An 18,662-nucleotide genomic window follows, 5' to 3' on the forward strand; every position below is an offset into this window, starting at 1 on the left:
GATAGGAGAAGTGGCTCTGTGCAGCTCGAGGGGTGTGTCCATTCTGCAGATTCTGAATCATTACTATTGACGCCATGTTAATCTTTTGTGTTTTGTTTTTTTTTTCTGAACTTGTATAGGATATAATTTATAACAGATTTAGAAAATAGTTACGATGTTAGTAAACATGTTTTTAGAGAGTTCATTAAAATAGCTTACAGGTTTATACTTAAAAGGGGGGTATACTTCCTCTGTTAATGGAAAATGGGCTTACCTAGAACATAATGCTTTCAGATACCGGATAAATGAGAACTTACTAGAAGAGAGTTGATAGTTAAAAATCTCTTATGCTTTAAACCATTACCATGAAAAATGACATTGGGATTATAGAGGATGGAGTGGTATTTTTATTAACTTTTTTTTAGGCTCTGATAGAAGAGATAAAGACAAAGATTTTATTTGCCTTTGGAAATCGTAGTAATTGTTAGTGTTTCTCTTTTCTCTGGAATTGTTTGTCTATAATATTGGAAAGCTTTTAAAATTTTTTAAAAAAAATATTTATTTGACACAGAGAGAAATCACAAGTAGGCAGAGAGGCAGGCAGAGAGAGAGGGGTAAGCAGGCTTCCTGCTGAGGAGGGAGCCTGATGCGAGGCTCAATCCCAGGACCCTGAGCCAAAGATAGGGGCCTAACCCACAGAGCTACCCAGGTGCCCCAGAAAGCTTAAAAAAAAATTTTTTTTTATTTATTTATATATTTGAGAGAGCATGGGGGTGTGCAGCAGAGGGAGAGGGAGAAGCAGGCTCCCCACTGAGCAGGGAGCTAGACACAGGGCCTTGATCCCAGGATCCCTGGGATCATGATGTGAGCTGAACTGACTGAGTCACCCAGGCTCCCTAGAAAGTTATTTTTGTGAAAAACTTTCTAAGCTATTCCGAGCAGGCTTTTCGTTTATTCTTGAAAGCGTAGTATGCCATTTGGGTCCATCTTGTAACTACTTTTGTATCACTAGATGAGTATACAAAGCTTTCTATGTAGTGTCTCACCATACTGAATTATGTGGCTAAGTATGTCTGTTTTAATATCTAAGCTCCTTAATGATTCAATAATTAGCTAGGTTTTGAAACCTCTGTGTTAAGTGAATTATTTTCTGTTTCGTTTTATATAAAATGTCAGTGGGTCAGCTGAGTCTTTATACTTTTTTTTTTTTAAAGATTTTATTTATCAGAGAGAGAGGCAGGCTCCCCACTGAGCAAGGAGCCGATGCGGGACTCGATCCCAGGACCCTGGGATCATGACCTGAGCCAAAGGCAGCGGCTTAACTGACTGAGCCACCCAGGCGTTCCTATACTTTTATTTTCTATTATTTACAGCTGGCTGACCCTTGCTTAATTTCCAGAAGTATAAGTGCTTGGAATAGAGCCACTTTTATAATTTCAGTTGATCATTAGGGGAGAAGGTACTAATACTTGTTGAGAGCCTACTATTTCATTCATTTATTTTTTTATTTAGTGGGAAAGGGTGTTTATTTTTAAAGATTTAATTAGAACACCAGCAGGAGTCGGGAATGGTGGGGAGCAGAGGGAGAAGCAGACTCCCCTCTGAGCTGGGAGCCAGACATAGACTTGATTCCAGGACCCTGGGATCCTGACCTGAACTGAAGGCAGCCACTCAACTGACTGAGCCACCCAGGTTCCCCCAAAAGGCATTTTTATTATAGCACGGGGACGGGACCCGTGGGCAGAAAGAGCTGTGTGGAGAGCCTATTTTGAATAGAGATGTCTTGAATTTATTAATAGTTGTTATAACCTGATTTTTCTTTAATTTGCTTCTATACATAAAATATTTAACTTTATTAATTCCTTGGGATGTTAAAATTTGCTTGCTGATGGTTTTATAGTTTCTTAGTACATTATCAGTTTTCCAAGAAGTTGTAAAGAATGTTTTATAATCATGGAACAAAACTGACCTGTCTCTGGTATTAGCATTTAAGTTTTGTTTAAGAAAACTCTTACAGTAAAACAGATTATGTTAAGTATTTTATTTCTTTGTTTTAAGCAAGATAGTCTTACTTTAGAAACATTGGAAACTGTAGATAACCTATTAGAAAACTGATTACCTTTCATCTTCCTGGGAAATTAAATGTTCTGTTAAAATTTCAAAAAAAAATAAAAGAAACATTGGAAACTATAGTAACTGTGAAATAACTTGAGGCTGATATTAGTTCAGTGTTGAATGTTTTGCTCTGATGACCTCTAGTGGTCTTGCAGTTTAAAAGTGATTGGCTATCAATATCAAGTAATTTTTTTTTAGGCTCTCATGTGATAATCACATGCTGGTTGTTGAATCTGTTGAACTCAGGTGATAAATAATATATGGTCCCAGTGAGTACCTTTTCCTATATTTAAAGGAAGGAAAAATTATATTAGAAGACAGCAGTAGGTAGGCTTTGTTACTACGAATTAACTGTGATTAGATATGGAAACAAATTTAAAAAGTTCATTTCTGCCTGTACAGTATGTTTGTAGTAACAAATTTCAAGTTAATCATCACAGTTATAATCTTTTTTTTTTTTAAGATTTTATTTATTTATTTGACAGAGATGACAGGCAGAGAGGCTGGCAGAGAGAGGAAGGGAAGCAGGCTCCCTGTTGAGCAGAACCCTGGGATCATGACCTGAGCCGAAGGCAGAGGCTTTAACCCACTGAGCCACCCAGGTGCCCCCACAGTTATAATCTTGAAGTCAGATGATTAAAAGCATTAAAATTAGTTGACTTGGGCAAATAAAAAATGAAAATTTGTGGTGTTTTATTTTTTTATTTTTATTTTTTTAGAGAACTCGTGAATTCGGGAGAGGGAGAGGGAAATGAAGAGAGTCTTAAGCAGGCTCCATGCCCAATGTGGAGCCCAGTTTGGGTCTCTGTCTCACAATGCTGAGTTATGACCTGAGCTGAAATCAAGAGCCAGAAAGACGCTTAACCGACTGAGCCACTGCAACCCAAGAATTTATGGTTTTTAAAAAGTACTTACTTTATTGACAGTACTACACACTCTATGGTAGAATTTTTTCCTCTTAACTGAAGGACTTATGTCATTGACCTCATTTTCACAATAAAAATTTACTTCTTAAATCTAACCATTAAGATGAGATTAATTTTTAATATTAGTATAAAACATTTAAAATTTATAAAAATAACTTAATGCAGAAAAGTGTATAAGATATAATTGCACAGTTTAGCCAATTATTACAATTATTACAAAGAGAACAACCAAGAAATCACTCTTGGAAAAGTAAAGAGATAGATGGAGCACTGCTAGTACCCCAGGAGCCTTACCACCTGGCCCTTCCAAATTACTACTCCCCGCTTCCCTCATGAGGATAATTGCTATCATTTTTATATAATCGTTTTCTTGGTTTTCTTTACATGTGTTCATATAAAGTGCACATTACTCAAATGTGTTAGTTTAGTTATGTTTGATAGTGACCTTTACTTAAATGGAATTGTATGGGACGTTGTCTTTTGTGTCTTGACTTTTCCCTCAACATGATACTAGTTCATCCATATTATGTGTAGCTGTAGTTTGTTCATTTCCTTTGCTCTATAGTGTTTCACTGTACTAATATGCCGCAATTTATCTCTTCTCTAACTGATGGATATTTAGATTGTTTGCAGTCTTTGGCTGTTATAAAAAATGATTCTGGAAATATTTTGCATGTCTCATAGTACATACTTATGCACATGTATTTCTTTTCGGTCTGTATCTAGGAATTTTGGGTTTAATCTATTTATATCTTCAACTTAAGTATAATACAAAACTTTTACAAAGAGGCTATACCAGGTTATGGTCCCATAAGTCATTTATGGGAATTTCTATTGATTCACAGTTCCTTAAAGATAGTATTGTCAGTTTTAAAAATTTTTAGCCAATCTGGTATTGTTACTTTATTAGTATCTTAAATTTAAATTCCTTTGAATACAGATGAAATTGAGAACTGTTTCATATCTTGATTGGCCATTTTGATAACTTGTGAAGTGTAAGTCTTCTTATAGTATTTCCATCATGCATCTTTTTTATTATGTGGTTGTATCTTTTGGGGGAGTGGTTATGAATTCTGTATTATGTATTTGATCACATTCTCATCTAGATGTTTAGCAAATATCTTTCATCTGGATTGCTTTTTTTAAAAAAAGTTTTTTTAGTACTTAAAAATGATTAAGGTGGTAAATACTGTGTTTTGCTTTTTAGCACAATTTTTTAAAGTGTAAATTCATTAGTATTAAGTATATTCTCACTGTTGTGAAACAGATTGTCAGAACTTTTCAACTTGCAAATCTGAAGCATTAAACCCATTAAACAACAGTTCCTACCCATCTCTCTCTCCTTTTAAAATTTTTATTTATTTATTTATTTATTTATTTATTTATTTGGGAGCCCAGTGCAGGGTTGAGCTCACAACCCTGAGATCAAGACCTGAGCTGAAATAAAAAATCAGACACTTAACCAACTGTACTACCCAGGCATCCCTCCCCCTCTCCTTTTTAACTGCCATTTTACTTTTAGTTACTATCAATTTCGCTACTTTTACATACCTCATAAAAGTGAAATTGTGCATATTTGTCTTAATGTGACTGCCTCATTTGACACAATATGGCCTGATGGTTCATTCGTGTAGCATGTGGCAGGATCAAGACCTGGCTTTAAATTCTTTTGGATATATATGCCCAAGAGTGGAATTACTGGATCATATTTGATAGTTTTATTTTTAATATTTCAAGGATCATTCACAGTATTTCATGCATGTAATGATTGTATCATAATCCCATCAACAGTGCACAAGAGTTCCAGTTTCTTTACATCCTCACCAACACTTGTTGATGAATATTTTGAATAATTTTAGAGTTACAGAAAAATTGAGCATATAGCATAGAGCTCCCATATGTGCCGTGCCCCCACCCCCCAAAACATTTTTCCTTTGTTATTAACATCTTGCATTAGAGTGGTACATTTGCTACAATTAATGAGCCAGTTTTGAATGTTATTATTAACTGACTCCATAGTTTGCTTTAATGTTCATTTTGTGTTGTACTGGTCTGTAGGTTTTGACAAAAGCATAATGTTACGGATTCATCGTTACGGTATCCTACAGAGCAGTTTCATCACCCTTAAAAATTCCGTGTGCTTCACCTAGTCATCTTCCCCATATCCCTGAACACTTGGTAACCACTGATTTTTTTGCTGTGTTGATAGTCTTGCCCTTTCTATAATGTCATAGTTGGAATTACATAATATGTGGCTGGTTTCTTTCAGACAGGTTTCTTTCACTTTTTGGAATATGCATTTAAGGTTCCTCCATGTCTTTACGTGGCTTGATAGCTCACCTGTTTTTTTGTTTTTGTTTTTGTTTTTCCGAAGATTTTATTTATTTGAGAGACAGAGATCACAAGTAGGCAGAGAGAAGGTTGGGGGGGGGCAGGCTCTCCATTGAGCAGAGAGCCCGACGCGGGGCTTGATCCCAGGACCCCGAGTTCATGACCTGAGCCGAAAGCAGAGGCTTTAACCCACTGAGCCACCCAGGTGCCCCAGCTCATCTGTTTTTATTGATGAATACTTATTCTCTTATATGGATATGCTACAGTTTATCATTCATTTGTTGAAGGGTGTCTTGGTTGATTCCAAGTTTGGACAGTTAATAATAAAACAGCTTTAAACATTCATGTGTAGATTTTTGTGTAGACAGAGGTTTTCAGCTAATCGAGGAAGTACCAAAGGAGCATGATTGATGGATCTTAGGGTAAAACTATGTTTAATTTGTAATAACAGACTGCCATGTAGTTTTCTAAAGTGGCTGTCCCATTTTGCATTCTCATCAGCAATGAAAGAGTTTGTGTTGTTTGACATACTGGCCTGTGTTTGGGATTTCAGCCATTCTAATGGATGTGTAGTGGTATCTCATTGTTGTAATTTACATATTCCTGATGACAGTGATGTGGAGCATCTTTTCAGATGCTTATTTTCCACCTGTGTGTCGTCTTTGTTGACATGTCTGTTCAGATCTTTTGCCCTTTTAAAATTTTGGTTGTTAATAAGAGTTGTATTAAGAATTCTTTATAGGTAATGAGTAGCAATTCTTAATCAGATACGTGTTTTTACAAATATTTTCTCCCAGTCTGTGGTATATCTTTTCATTCTCTTAATAATGTCAGTCCTTAATTAGATATGTGTTTTTACAGATATTTTCTCCCAGTCAGGTACATCTTTTCATTCTCTTAATAATGTCTTTTGCAGAGCAAAAGTGTTTTCAATTTTAATAAAGTCTGGTGCTTTTTTTTCAAGGATTCATGCTTTTCGTTTTTGTATTTGTATTAAAAACTCATCAGACACAAACCTAGATTTTTCTCCCTTTTGAGCATGGAGCCCTGACACAGGGCTTGATCTTACGACCCTGAGATCCTGACCTGAACTGAAATCAAGAGTCAGATGCATAACTGACTGAGCCATCCAGGTGCCCCCATTTATCTTTTGATGGACACTTGGTTTGCTTCTAGGTTTTAGGTATAATGAATGGTGTTGCTATTAACGTGGGTGTGTAAATTTCTCTTCAGGACCATGCTTTCAGTTCTTTTTAGTATATGCCCAGAAGTGAAATTGCTGGGTAATATGATCATTTTTTAAAAGATTTTATTTATTTATTTTTATTTTTATTTTTTATTTATTATTTTTATTAACATATAATGTATTTGCCCTAGGGGTATAGGTGTGTGAATCATCAGGCTTACACATTTCACAGCACTCATCACAGCACATACCCTCACCAGTGTCCATAATATTTATTTACTTTTAGAGAGAGAGAGAGCGTGTGTGTGTACGCAAGAGCATGCATGGGCGAGGGGCAGAGGGAGAGAGAGTTCCAAGCCAACTTCCCCGTGAGCACAGAGCCTGACACAGGGCTTGTTCTCACAACCCTGAGATCACGACCTGAGCCTAACACAGGAGTTGGCTGCTCAACCCAACTGTGCTGCCCAGGTGCCTGGGTGAGATCATTCTATTTTTTAATTTTTTGAGGAACCACCATATTATCTTCCACAGTGACTCTTATCATTTTACCAACAATATGTATAAGGTTTCTAGTTTTTTCAAATCCTAACGGATGCTTTTTGTTGTTGTTACTGTCTTTAATAGTAGCTATCCTAATGAGGTATAATATCTCATAGGGGGCTTCCCTAATGATTAGTGGTGGAAAGCATGTTTTCATGTGTTTATTGGCCAATCATGTATCTTCATTGGAGAAATACTTATTCAAGTCTTTTGTCCATTTTTGAATTGGGTTTTTTGTTCTTGAGTTTTAGGAATGGTTTATATATTCTGTATATTAATCTCTTATCCAGTATACAATTTACAGTTATTTCCTGCCATTCCATAGATTCCTTTTTCCCTTTGTTAGCAGTTTCCATTGATGTGCAAAAGTTTTAAATTTTCATCATGTCCATTTTGTCCATTTGTTCTTCTGTTACCTGTGGTTTGGTTTCATATCCAGGAAACCATTCCCAAGTCCAATGTTTTGAAGGTTTTGTCCTGTGTTTTCTTTTAACTTTATAGTTTTAGATCTTTTGTTTAGGTCTTTGATTCATTCTGAATTAATTTGTGATGTATGAAAAATTTGTGGTGTATGTAACAGTCTGACTTCATTCTTTTGCATGTGAATATTCATTTTTTCCCAACAGTACCTGTTGAAAAGACTGTTCTTTATTCACTGTGTGGTCTGGGCGTCCTTGTAAAAGATATTTGACATGTATGTTAAGGGTTTATTTTTGGTATTTCATTTCTGTTCCATTGGTCTATATGTCTGTCTTTTTGCCAGTATCATACTGTCTTGATTACTTTTGCTTTGTGTAGTATGTTTTGAACTTAGGAAAGGCCTCCAACTTCATTCTTTTTTAAGATTGTTTTGCTATTAAGGGGTCCCCTGAGATTCCATGTAAATTTTAGTATGGATTTTTTTATTTCTGTAAGAAATGTCATTGGGATTTTGAAAGGAATTGCACCCACTCTGTAAATTTGGATAGTATTGATATTTTAATAATATTAGTGTTCATTAGTCCATGAACATGAAATGTGTTTCCATTTATTTCAGTCTTTAATTTGATTCAGCATTATTGTGTACTTTTCATTGTGCCTGTCCTTCACCTCCTTGATTAATTCCTAAGTTAATTTATTCTTTTTGATGCTGTTAAAAATGGAATTGTTTTCGGGCACCTGGGTGGCTCAGTGTGTTAAAGCCTCTGCCTTTGGCTCAGGTCATGATCTCAGGGTCCTGGGATCGAGCCCCACATCGGGCTCTCTGTTCGGTGGGGAGTATGCTTCCCCTCCCCCCTCTGCTTGCCTCTCTGCCTACTTGTGATCTCTGTCAAATAAATAAATAAATAAATCTTTTAAAAAAATGGAATTGTTTTATAATTTCCTTTCATGATTGTTCACTGATGGTATATAGAAATGCTGCTGAAGGTGTCTGAGTGGCTCAGTTGTTTAAGTGTCTGACTCTTGATTTTGGCTCAGGTCGTGATCTTGGTTGTGAGAGCCGTGTGTTGGGTTCTGTGCTGGGTGTGGAGCCTGTTTAAGATTCTTTCTCTCCCCTGCCTCTCTACCACCCGCATTTAAAAAAAAAAAAAAAAAAAAAAGAATGTTGATTTTTGTGTGACAGTATCCCGGTACTTTGCTTAATTTGTTAGTCCTAACATTTTTAATGAAATCTTTTGGGTTTTCTATATATAAGACTATGTTATCTGTGAACAGAGATAATTTTACTTTTCTAATTTGGATTCCTTTCTTTTTCTTGCCTTATTACTCTGGAAGGTACTTAACAGTTCTATTTGTATAGGAGTGTTGACATAGGCATCCTTCCCTTGTTCTCATTTGATTTTATTTTATTTATTTGAATTTTTAAAGTAGACTCCATGTCCAGCATGGAACCCAATCACAGGGCTTGAATTCATGACCCTGAGATCAAGGAATGAGTTGAGACCAAGAGTCAGACGCTTATTGACTGAGCCACCCTGGCACCAGGCACACCTCCCCCATCCTCCATTCTGATTTTAGAGGGAAAGCTTTCGGTCTTAAACTATTGAGTATGATGTTTGTTGTGGCTTTTCATATATGGCTTTTTAAATTATGTTGAGATAGTTTTATTCCTGGTTTGTTGAGTGGTTTGTTTTTTTGTTTTTTTGTTTTTTGTTTTTTGTGGTTTTTTTTTTGGTCATGAAAGTGTGTTGAACTTTGTCAGGTTCTTTCTCTGCATCAGTCGAAATGGTTTTGCAGTTTTCTCCCTTTATTCTATTAATGAGGTGCCTTACATTGATTGGTTTTCTTGTGTTGAACCATCCCTGCATTCAAGGAATAAATCTCACTTGGTTGTGGTATACAATCTTTGTAATATGCTGCTGAATTTGATTTACTAGTATTATGTTGAGGGTTTTTACAAAAGTGTTTATAAGAGATACTGGTCTGCAGTTTTCTTATAGTGTTTGTGTCTGGCTTTGGTATGGGGCAGTGCTGGCCTTGATGAGTTACAGAGTTTTGTCTCCCAATTTTTGGAAATGTTTTAGAAGGTTTTTTGTTAGTTCTTTAAATGTTTGGCAGGATTCACTAGTAAAGCTATCATGTCCAGGGTTTTTCTTTGTATGAGGGATTTTTTATTTTTCATTTTTAAAAAAGATTTATGTATGTATTTTAGAGGAAGACCACTTGTGGGCAGGGGGAAGGGCAGACGGAGAAGGAGAGAAGTGGACTTCCTGCTTAGTGGGGAGTCCAAAGACACAGGGCTCAATCTCATGACCCTGAGATCATGACTTGAGCCTAAATGAGGAATCAGATGCTTAACCAACTAAGCCATGCAGGCACTCCTGTATGAAGGATTTTTGATTACCGAATTAATCTGTAAGTAGGTCTTTCCTGTTTTTCTTCATCATTCAGTCTTGTTAGGTTTTGTGTTTCTGAGTTATCCAATTTGTTGGTGTTCAGTTGTTCCTAGTATGCTTCCAGTCCTTTTATTTCTGTAGAACTGGTTGTAATGCTACCACTTTCATTTCTGATTTTGATATTTGTGTCTTTCTTTTTTTCTTAGTGGACCCAGCTAACATTTTGTCAATTCTGTTGATACTTTAGGTGAATCAAGTTTTGTTTTTGTTGATTTTTCTGTTTTTTTTTGTTGTTGGTGGTGGTGGTTTATTCCTAGATAGTTTTGTTTTTTGATGCCATTGTAAATATGTTTTTTGAGGTAACTTTTTTTTTTTAAGATTTTGTTTATTTTGACCGAGAAGGAGCAGAAGTGAGGGTAGGGGTAGAGTAGAGGGAGAAGGAGAAGCAGGCTCCCCGCTGAGGAAGGAGCTGAATGTGGGGCTCCAAGGCTTCCCTTTTTTTTTTTTTTTTGCATTTACTTTTTAAAGTGTTTATTTGCTGAGATGATGCTACTAATGGTGCATTATGACCTGTAAAAATAGCTCAGAATTCATTGTCAATGAACCTTTATTAAACATTGTTTCTTGCTGCCTCCTGACATGCACGGGAGAAGAATGAGGCACAAACAAGTCAGCTGCTAGAGAATGGGAGCAGGGGGCCACAGTCTCTTATTTAATTGTGTGTGTGTTTTTTTTAATCACTGTCAGACATAATCTTCACCTTTTAAGTCAGAGTATATAGATACTACGTGATGTGAGGTCATAAGGCCACATCCAACAGTCATGATATATGTTATTTTCTTTTTACCCTCATCTTCACATAGTTTGGGTTAGGATATGTCCTTTTAAAAGTATTTTCTTGATGAACTCTCCCCTTTTTTTTGTCTTTTGTGTTTGTGAATTATCTCCCTTCAACTCCTGTTCAAAAACTGCTGTGCGATTCTTGCTTTTTAAATATAGTAGGTGCTTGTTTAATGTACTAAATTCTGTATGGATGGATGGTTTTTAGTATGAAAATGCCAAGACAAGAAGTGAAAATGGGGCGCCTGGGTGGTTCAGTGGTTAAAGCCTCTGCCTTCGGCTCAGGTCATGATCTCAGGGTCCTGGGATCGAGTCCCGCATCGGGCTTTCTGCTCAGCAGGGAGCCTGCCTCCTCCTCCTGTTTCTCTCTGCCTGCCTCTCTGCCTACTTGTGATCTGTCAGTCAAATAAATTTAAAAAAATCTTAAAAAAAAAAAGTGAAAATGAATTCTCACAATAGAGTAAGATTCTAGTGCCGGCTTTAGTATAAGCACATAGACAACAGTGTAAGCTTCTAATAGGAAACATTACCACTTTTACCACTTTTTTTTTTTTTAATCCTTTAGAGGGCCTTATGACTTTCACTTAGTTTCAGTGCCTTTCTCATTGGAAAAATCATTGATTACTGCTTTTTTTTTTTAAGATTTTATTTATTTAATAGAGAAAGAAGCAGAGGGAGAGGGAGAAACAGACTCCCTGTTGAGTAGGGAGCCTAATTAAGGACTGGATCCTTGGACCCCAGGGATCATGACCTGAGTGGAAGGCAGACAGTTAATTGACTGAGCCACCTTGATGACTCCTTTTTAAGAAGCAGAATTAAATGAGCTTCTTTAATCTTTTTCCATTGCTAATTATAGTATGCTTATAAGATCTGGAAATTGGAGTTACATAATGCTTTTAGTATGTGATAATGGTTTTTGCCTTTTTTTTCTTCTTTTTTTCTAGTCAATACAAGGATGGTTCTAGGGACGCTTGGGTGGCTCAGTCAGTTAAGCATTTGCATTTGGCTTAGGTCATGATCCTGGGTCCTGGGATCGAGCTCCACATTGGGCTCCTTGCTTGGCAAGGAACCTGTTTCTCCCTCTCTTTCTGTCTTGCCCCCCATATTCTTTCTTGCTCTCTATCTCAAATAAGTGAATAAAATCTTAAAAAAAAAAGAATGGTTCTATATCTGCAAATTAATAAACATGATACATTCCTTTAACATAATGAAGGGTAAAACCATGAGATCATCTCATTAGATGCAGCATTTGACAAAATTCAGCATCCTTTCTTTTTTAAAAATCTTATTTATTTATTTATTTATTTGACAGAGAGATCACAAGTAGGCAGAGAGGCAGGCAGAGAGCCTGATGCGGGGCTCGATTCCAGGACTGTGGGATCAGGACCTGAGCCGAAGGCAGAGGCTTTAACCCATTGAGCCATTCAGGCGCCCCTCCAGCATCCTTTCATGATAAAAACTCAACAAAGTGTGTTTAGAGGCAACATACCTCAACATGATAAAGGTCATATATGACAAGACCACAGCTAATATACTTAAGGGGGAAAAGCTAAAAGCTTTCTTTTAAGATCAGGAACAAGACAAGGGTGTTCACTTGTCACTTTTATTCAACTTAGAACCGAAAGTCTTAAACTTACCAATCAAACCAGAAGGGGATAAAAAGTACCCAAATTGGTAACGAAGAAGTAAAATTGCCACTGTTTGCAGATGGCATGGTACTATATATAGAAAATCTTAAAGACTCTACCAAAAAACTATTAAAACTAATAAATTCAGTAAAGCCACAGGATACAAAATTAATATACAGAATTCTGTTGAATTTCTATTAACTGATAACAAAGTGGTAGAAAGAGAAATTATGAACAGACACTTCTCCAATGAAGACATGCAAGTGGCTATCAGATACATGAGAAAATGTTCATCATCACTAGCCATCAGGGAGATTCAAATTAAAACCACATTGAGATACCACCTTACACCAGTTAGAATGGCCAAAATTAGCAAGACAGGAAACAACGTGTGTTGGAGAGGATGTGGGGAAAGGGGAACCCTCTTACACGGTTGGTGGGAATGCAAGTTGGTGCATCCACTTTGGAGAACAGTGTGGAGATTCCCCAAGAAATTAAAAATAGAGCTTCCCTATGACCCTGCAATTGCACTACTGGGTATTTACCCCAAAGATACAGATGTAGTGAAAAGAAGGGCCATCTGTACCCCATTGTTTATAGCAGCAATGGCCACAGTCGCCAAACCGTGGAAAGAACCAAGATGCCCTTCAACGGACGAATGGATAAGGAAGATTTGGTCCATATACACTATGAAGTATTATGCCTCCATCAGAAAGGATGAATACCCAACATGGACAGGACTGGAAGAGATTATGCTGAGTGAAATAAGTCAAGCAGAGAGAGTCAATTATCATATGGTTTCACTTATTTGTGGAGCATAACAAATAACATGGAGGACAAGGGGAGATGGAGAGAAGGGAGTTGAGGGAAATTGGAAGGGGAGGTGAACCATGAGAGACTATGGACTCTGAAAAACAATCTGAGGGTTTTGAAGGGGCGGGGGATGGGAGGTTGGGGGAACCAGGTGGTGGGTATTAGGCAGGGCACGTATTGCATGGAGCACTGGGTGTGGTGCAAAAACAATGAATACTGTTCCGATGAAAAGAAATAACAACAACAACAACAAAAACTGAAAACAAAACAAAACAATGTTTACATTTGCACTAGAAAGAGTGAAATACCTAGGAATAAATTTAATCATGGAGGTGAGAGAACTTTATTTTGAAAATCAGAAAGCACTGATAAAAGAAACTGAAGGGGTGGTGCCAGGGTGGCTCAGTGTGTTAAGCCTCTGCCTTCAAATTGGGTCATGATCTCAGGATGCTGGGATCAAGCCCTGCAGTGGGCTGTCTGCTCAACGGGGAGCCTGCTTCCCCGCCCCCCCAACTTGTGATCTCTCCCTCCCTCTGTCAAATAAATAAGTAAAATCTTAAAAAAAAAAAAAATTGAAGACGACATGAACAAATGGGAAGTTATACCATGTTTGTGGATTGGAAGAATTAATATTGTCAAAATCTCCATACTAATCAAATTCTATAGATTGAGTGTAATCCCTATTAAAATATCAATAGTGTATTTAACAGAACTAGAACAAATAATGGTAAAATTTGTGTGGATCCAAAAAGACCCAAGGGTCAAAGCAATCATGAAAAAGAAGTACAAAACTGGAGGTATTGGCAGTCCCATATTTCAGGATACACTGCAAATCTATAGTAATGCCAACAGTGTGGTGCTGGCATAAAAATAGATCGACAGGATAGAGAACCCAAAAATAAACCCATACGTACATGATAAATTAATCTATGGTAAAGGAGGCAAGAGTATACAATAGAGAAAAGACAGCCTCTTCAATAAATGGTATTAGGAAAAACCGGACAGCTGCATGCAAAAGAATGAAAGGAGATCACTTTCTTACACCATACACAAAATAAACTCAAAATGGATTAAAGACCTAAATGTGAGACCTGAAACCGTAAAATGCCTGAAAGAAAACATAGGCAATAATGTCTTGGACATTGATCTTAGCAACATTTTTCTAAATATGTCCCCTCAGGTAAGGGGGACAAAAGTAAGAATAAACTTGGGACTACACCAAAATGAAAACCTTCTGCAGAGTGAAGGAAACAGTCAACAAAATGAAAAGACATCCTACTGAATGGGAGAAGATATTTGCAAATGATATATTTGATAAAGGGTTAATGTCATATAAAGAACTTAAGACAACTGAACACCAAAAAAATAAATAAAAATAATTAACAATCTGGTTTAAAAATGGGCAGAGGACTTGAATAGACATTTTTCCAAAGAAGACATATGGATGACCAAGAGACATGTGAAAAGATGTTCACATTATTAATCAGGGAGATGCATAACAAAACCAGTGACTTATCATCTTAGACCTGTCAGAATGGCTGATATAAAAAAGACAAGAAATAACAAGTGTTGGTGAGGATGTGGAGAAAAGGGAACCCTTTTGCAGCATTGGTGGAAATGTGTAAATTGATGCAACCACTGTAGAGAACAAGATGGAAATTCCTCAAACAATTAAAAATAGAAATACCATGTAGTCCAATAATTCCACTAGTGGGTATTTACCCACAGATGATGGAAATGCTAATTGGAAAAATTTATGCACCCCTATGTTGCAACATTATTTACAATAGCCAAGATATAGAAACAACCTAGGTATATCCACTGATAGTTGAACAGATAAAAACGATGGAATATTACACAATGGAAAATTTCTCAGGCATAAAAAGAGTGAGATCTTGGGATGCCTGGGTGGCTCAGTGGGTTAAAGCCTCTGCCTTCAGCTCAGGTCGTGGTCCCAGGTCCTGGGATCGAGCCCCACATCGGGCTCTCTGCTCAGGGGAAGCCTGCTTCCTCCTCTCTCTGTCTCTGCCTGCCTCTCTGCATACTTGTCTGTCAAATAAGTAAATAAAATCTTTAAAAAAAAAAGTGAGATCTTGCCTTTTGCGACAACATTGATACATCTAGAAGTATTATGCTAAGTGAAATAAGCCAAAGAAAGACAAATACTATATGATCTCACTTTTATTTGAAATCTAGACAAAGTAAATTGAACAAACAAAAAAAAACAGAGAAAGAATCATAAATACAGAGAACTAACTGGTGGTTGCCAAAGGTGAGGAGGTTGGGGGGATGGACGAAATAGGTGAAGTGATTTAAGAGGTACAACTTCAGTTACAGAATTGGTAAGTTAGGGAAGGAAAACTCCCCGTAGAGAATATAGTTAGTAATACTGTTAGGGTGTTGTATGGTGACAGTGCTGGTGACTGCACTTAACTGTGGTGAAAAAAAAGAAAGTTGATGCAGGCAAAAAAACCTAATCAGAATTTCTTGAGGCTTAAAAAAAAATGCTCTTGAGGCTGTGTGATGAAATTGACATTTCGCTTTTGCTTTATAGTTCAAGAGAGTCATAGGTGCTACTTTTCCCTTAAGGTATTAGACTGTTAGGTTCTGAACAATTACCATTCCTCCTAGACGTTTTTGTTTGTTTTGAAATTTGTATTTAGAAGTGTTATGTAGCTGTCTAACATCTCAGGTGTTAAGGAGTTATAGGTGATTTCTTTTTATTTCAGAGAGAGCGAGTGAGCAGTGGTGGGGTGGGGCGGGCAGGCAGTGGAAGAGGGAGAGAAAGAATCTTAAGTTGGACTAGACCTCACAACCCTGAGATCATGAGAAGAGCTGTAAATCAAGAGTCCGACTTTTAGCTTAACTGACCGAGCCACCCTGGCACACTCCTCTTTTTTCTTTCTTTTTTTTTTTTTTTTTTTTTTTTTTTTTAAATTTGACAGAGATCACAAGTAGGAAGAGAGGCATGCAGAGAGAGAGGGGGAAGCAGGCTCTCTCTCAGCAGAGAGCCTGATGCAGGGCTCGATCGAATGACCCTGAGATCCTGAACTGAGCCGAAGGCAGAGGCTTAACCCACTGAGCCACCCAGGCGCCCCCCCCCCCTTTTTTAAATTAAGGGTAATGGAGGAACACCTGGGTGGCTTGGTCAGTTAAGCATCTGCCTTCTGCTCAGCTCATGATCTCAGGGTCCTGGGATCTAGCCTCAAATCAGGCTCCCTACTTAGCAGGAAGCCTGCTTCTCCCTCTCCCTCCACTCTTCTCTGCTTGTGCTTGTGCACCGGCACACACACACACACTCTCTCTCTCTCAAATAAATACATCCTAAAATAAAGGATAATAGAGAAGAGCTTGTTTTGATGGCAGTGGACATTTGTTAAACATTAAATATCATGGTTTTTTTTTTAAAGATTTTATTTATTTATTTGACAGAGAGAGAGAGATCACAAGTAGGCAGAGAGGCAGGCAGAGAGAAGGGGAAGCAGGCTCACCGCTGAGCAGAGAGCCCGATGCGGGGCTCGATCCCAGGACCCTGAGATCATGACCTGAGCCGAAGGCAGAGGTTTAACCCACTGGGCCACCCAGGCGCCCAAATATCATGTTTTTATTAATCAGTTTGATTTAGCTGGTCTGCTGGCTCTTTCTATTAAAGAAATGAAGAGATCCTAATTTAATGGGTTAAATTATCCAGCTGAATTTATTTGTTCTGATTCCATTAATCGTAATTTAGGTTACTAAGTAACTTCCTTTTTCTTAATCAACAAATATACCTGTGAGTTATCTCAGCAAAAGCATTCTCCCCCATGTGGAAGTTAATTTTATTGTATATGCATGCATAATGGCAAATGTCTCCATACCGATGATAGTCTCTTTAAGCGTTACTCTTTAGTGTGGTAAAGGGGCCTGACATGATAGGAGGGGCCAGGAAAAGATAGAGAGTTGCCTCTCAGAGAAATGAGGCAGTTAAAAAGACAAAAATTTCCTCTCAAAATAGAAAAATGACAACAGAAAGTAATGAGTTCTTTGAAAATATGGTGGCTTTACTTAAACTATTTGCAGTATTGTGCTGTTATTGTTTCAAGAATTGAAAGAATTTGGAGTGGGTGCGTGGAATAGAAAAGATGATAAATTTTTAAGTATTTCATAAAGAAAATGCTTTTGAGGTATTATTACTGTTTTTTGAAACAACCATTGTCTCATTTGGGGAAAAATATTTTATCTATTTATGAAAATAATATTTTTTAGTTCTTTGTGACTTATGTTAGGAAATAGGTTCAGTTTTTATGTATAAAATTTCCTTTTATGATTATGTAAAAGTTATTAATATTAAGACTTTAAGATTATAAACAAATTGACTTACAGTTATGTTTATTTTTAAAATAATTGTGTTACCTAACAAAGTTTGGTTGACTGTTTCTATGCGTTATAAAACTTGCTGTCATGTTTTCTTATTTTTGGTTTCCTGTGTATCATTAGGAAAAAATGAAAATAAATGAATCTTTTATATTTTTAGGCCCGGATAGCATTTTTGCAAGGAGAAAGAAAAGGTCAAGAAAACTTGAAGAAGGATTTAGTAAGAAGAATAAAGATGTTAGAGTATGCATTAAAACAAGAAAGGTTTGTGTGCCTCATTTTCTTATATGTGTAATATAAAATAGAACAGTTTTCTTTTTTGTACTAGTGTACAGTGTATTTAAAAGCTCTTTGAAAGATGTGAAACCCTGCCCAAAATACAAGATGATACTTTGATTCTTATATGGGAAGAGAAAAGATTTAAATCTTTATTTTTAAAAAGATTTTATTTATTTATTTGATCGGGGGAGCAGTGAGGGAGGAGAAGCAGACTCCCTGCTAAACAGGGAGCCTGATGTGGGGTCAATCCCAGGACCCTAGGATAACTGACTGAGCCACCCAGGCGCTCCAAGATTTAAATCTTTAAAATTGAAATAATATCTTGTTATGGAATCTAGGTTTTGGGGTTTTTGTTTCTTTAAAGATCAGGAAAAATTTATCTTTACTCAGGTGTTTGTGTTAATTGGGTAATTTACATTTTTTTCTTTCACAGCAGCGCACCTTTTTTTCTAACTTCCTTTGCAAGTAAAGCTTAAAAACAGACAATTTGTATTATGTTCTATTTGTTATCAGAGAAATATATACCAGTATTAACTGTGTGGAAAAAGAGAAAGCATTTTCTTTCAACAATTTATTATTGAATTTTCAGGGCAAAATATCACAAATTAAAATATGGCACAGAACTGAACCAAGGTGATTTGAAAATGCCAACCTTTGAATCAGGTAAACTTGATTCTTCCATTAACCTTCTCCTGACCTAATTCAAGAAAAATTGGTTTAAGCTCATTTTTATGTAACAGCTATATTTTCTTCATTCTCATTTTGCTTTGATAGCATTGGTTAGTCAGATTATTGACTACTGTAACATTATGTAGTGTTTTGGGGGAAATAATAAATGAATAAAGTAAGTAGCTTT

At 36.7% G+C, this 18,662-nt stretch overlaps 1 protein-coding gene across 4 annotated transcripts in view; it reads left to right on the forward strand.

The window, feature by feature from the left end:
• The window catches only part of STRN3 (striatin 3), a 114,169-nt gene that overhangs the window by 38,575 nt on the left and 56,932 nt on the right, over positions 1–18,662 (forward strand). For all 4 annotated transcript variants that reach the window (XM_032848914.1, XM_032848913.1, XM_032848911.1 and 1 more), the window contains exons 2-3: positions 17,688–17,791; positions 18,396–18,469. In XM_032848914.1, the coding sequence (XP_032704805.1) occupies positions 17,688–17,791; positions 18,396–18,469 (178 nt within the window). The remainder of the gene's footprint in view (positions 1–17,687; positions 17,792–18,395; positions 18,470–18,662) is intronic.

This window comes from Lontra canadensis, unplaced genomic scaffold (assembly GCF_010015895.1).
Source record: "Lontra canadensis isolate GAN:19392208 unplaced genomic scaffold, GSC_riverotter_1.0 scaffold214, whole genome shotgun sequence".
Lineage (NCBI taxonomy): Eukaryota > Metazoa > Chordata > Mammalia > Carnivora > Mustelidae > Lontra > Lontra canadensis.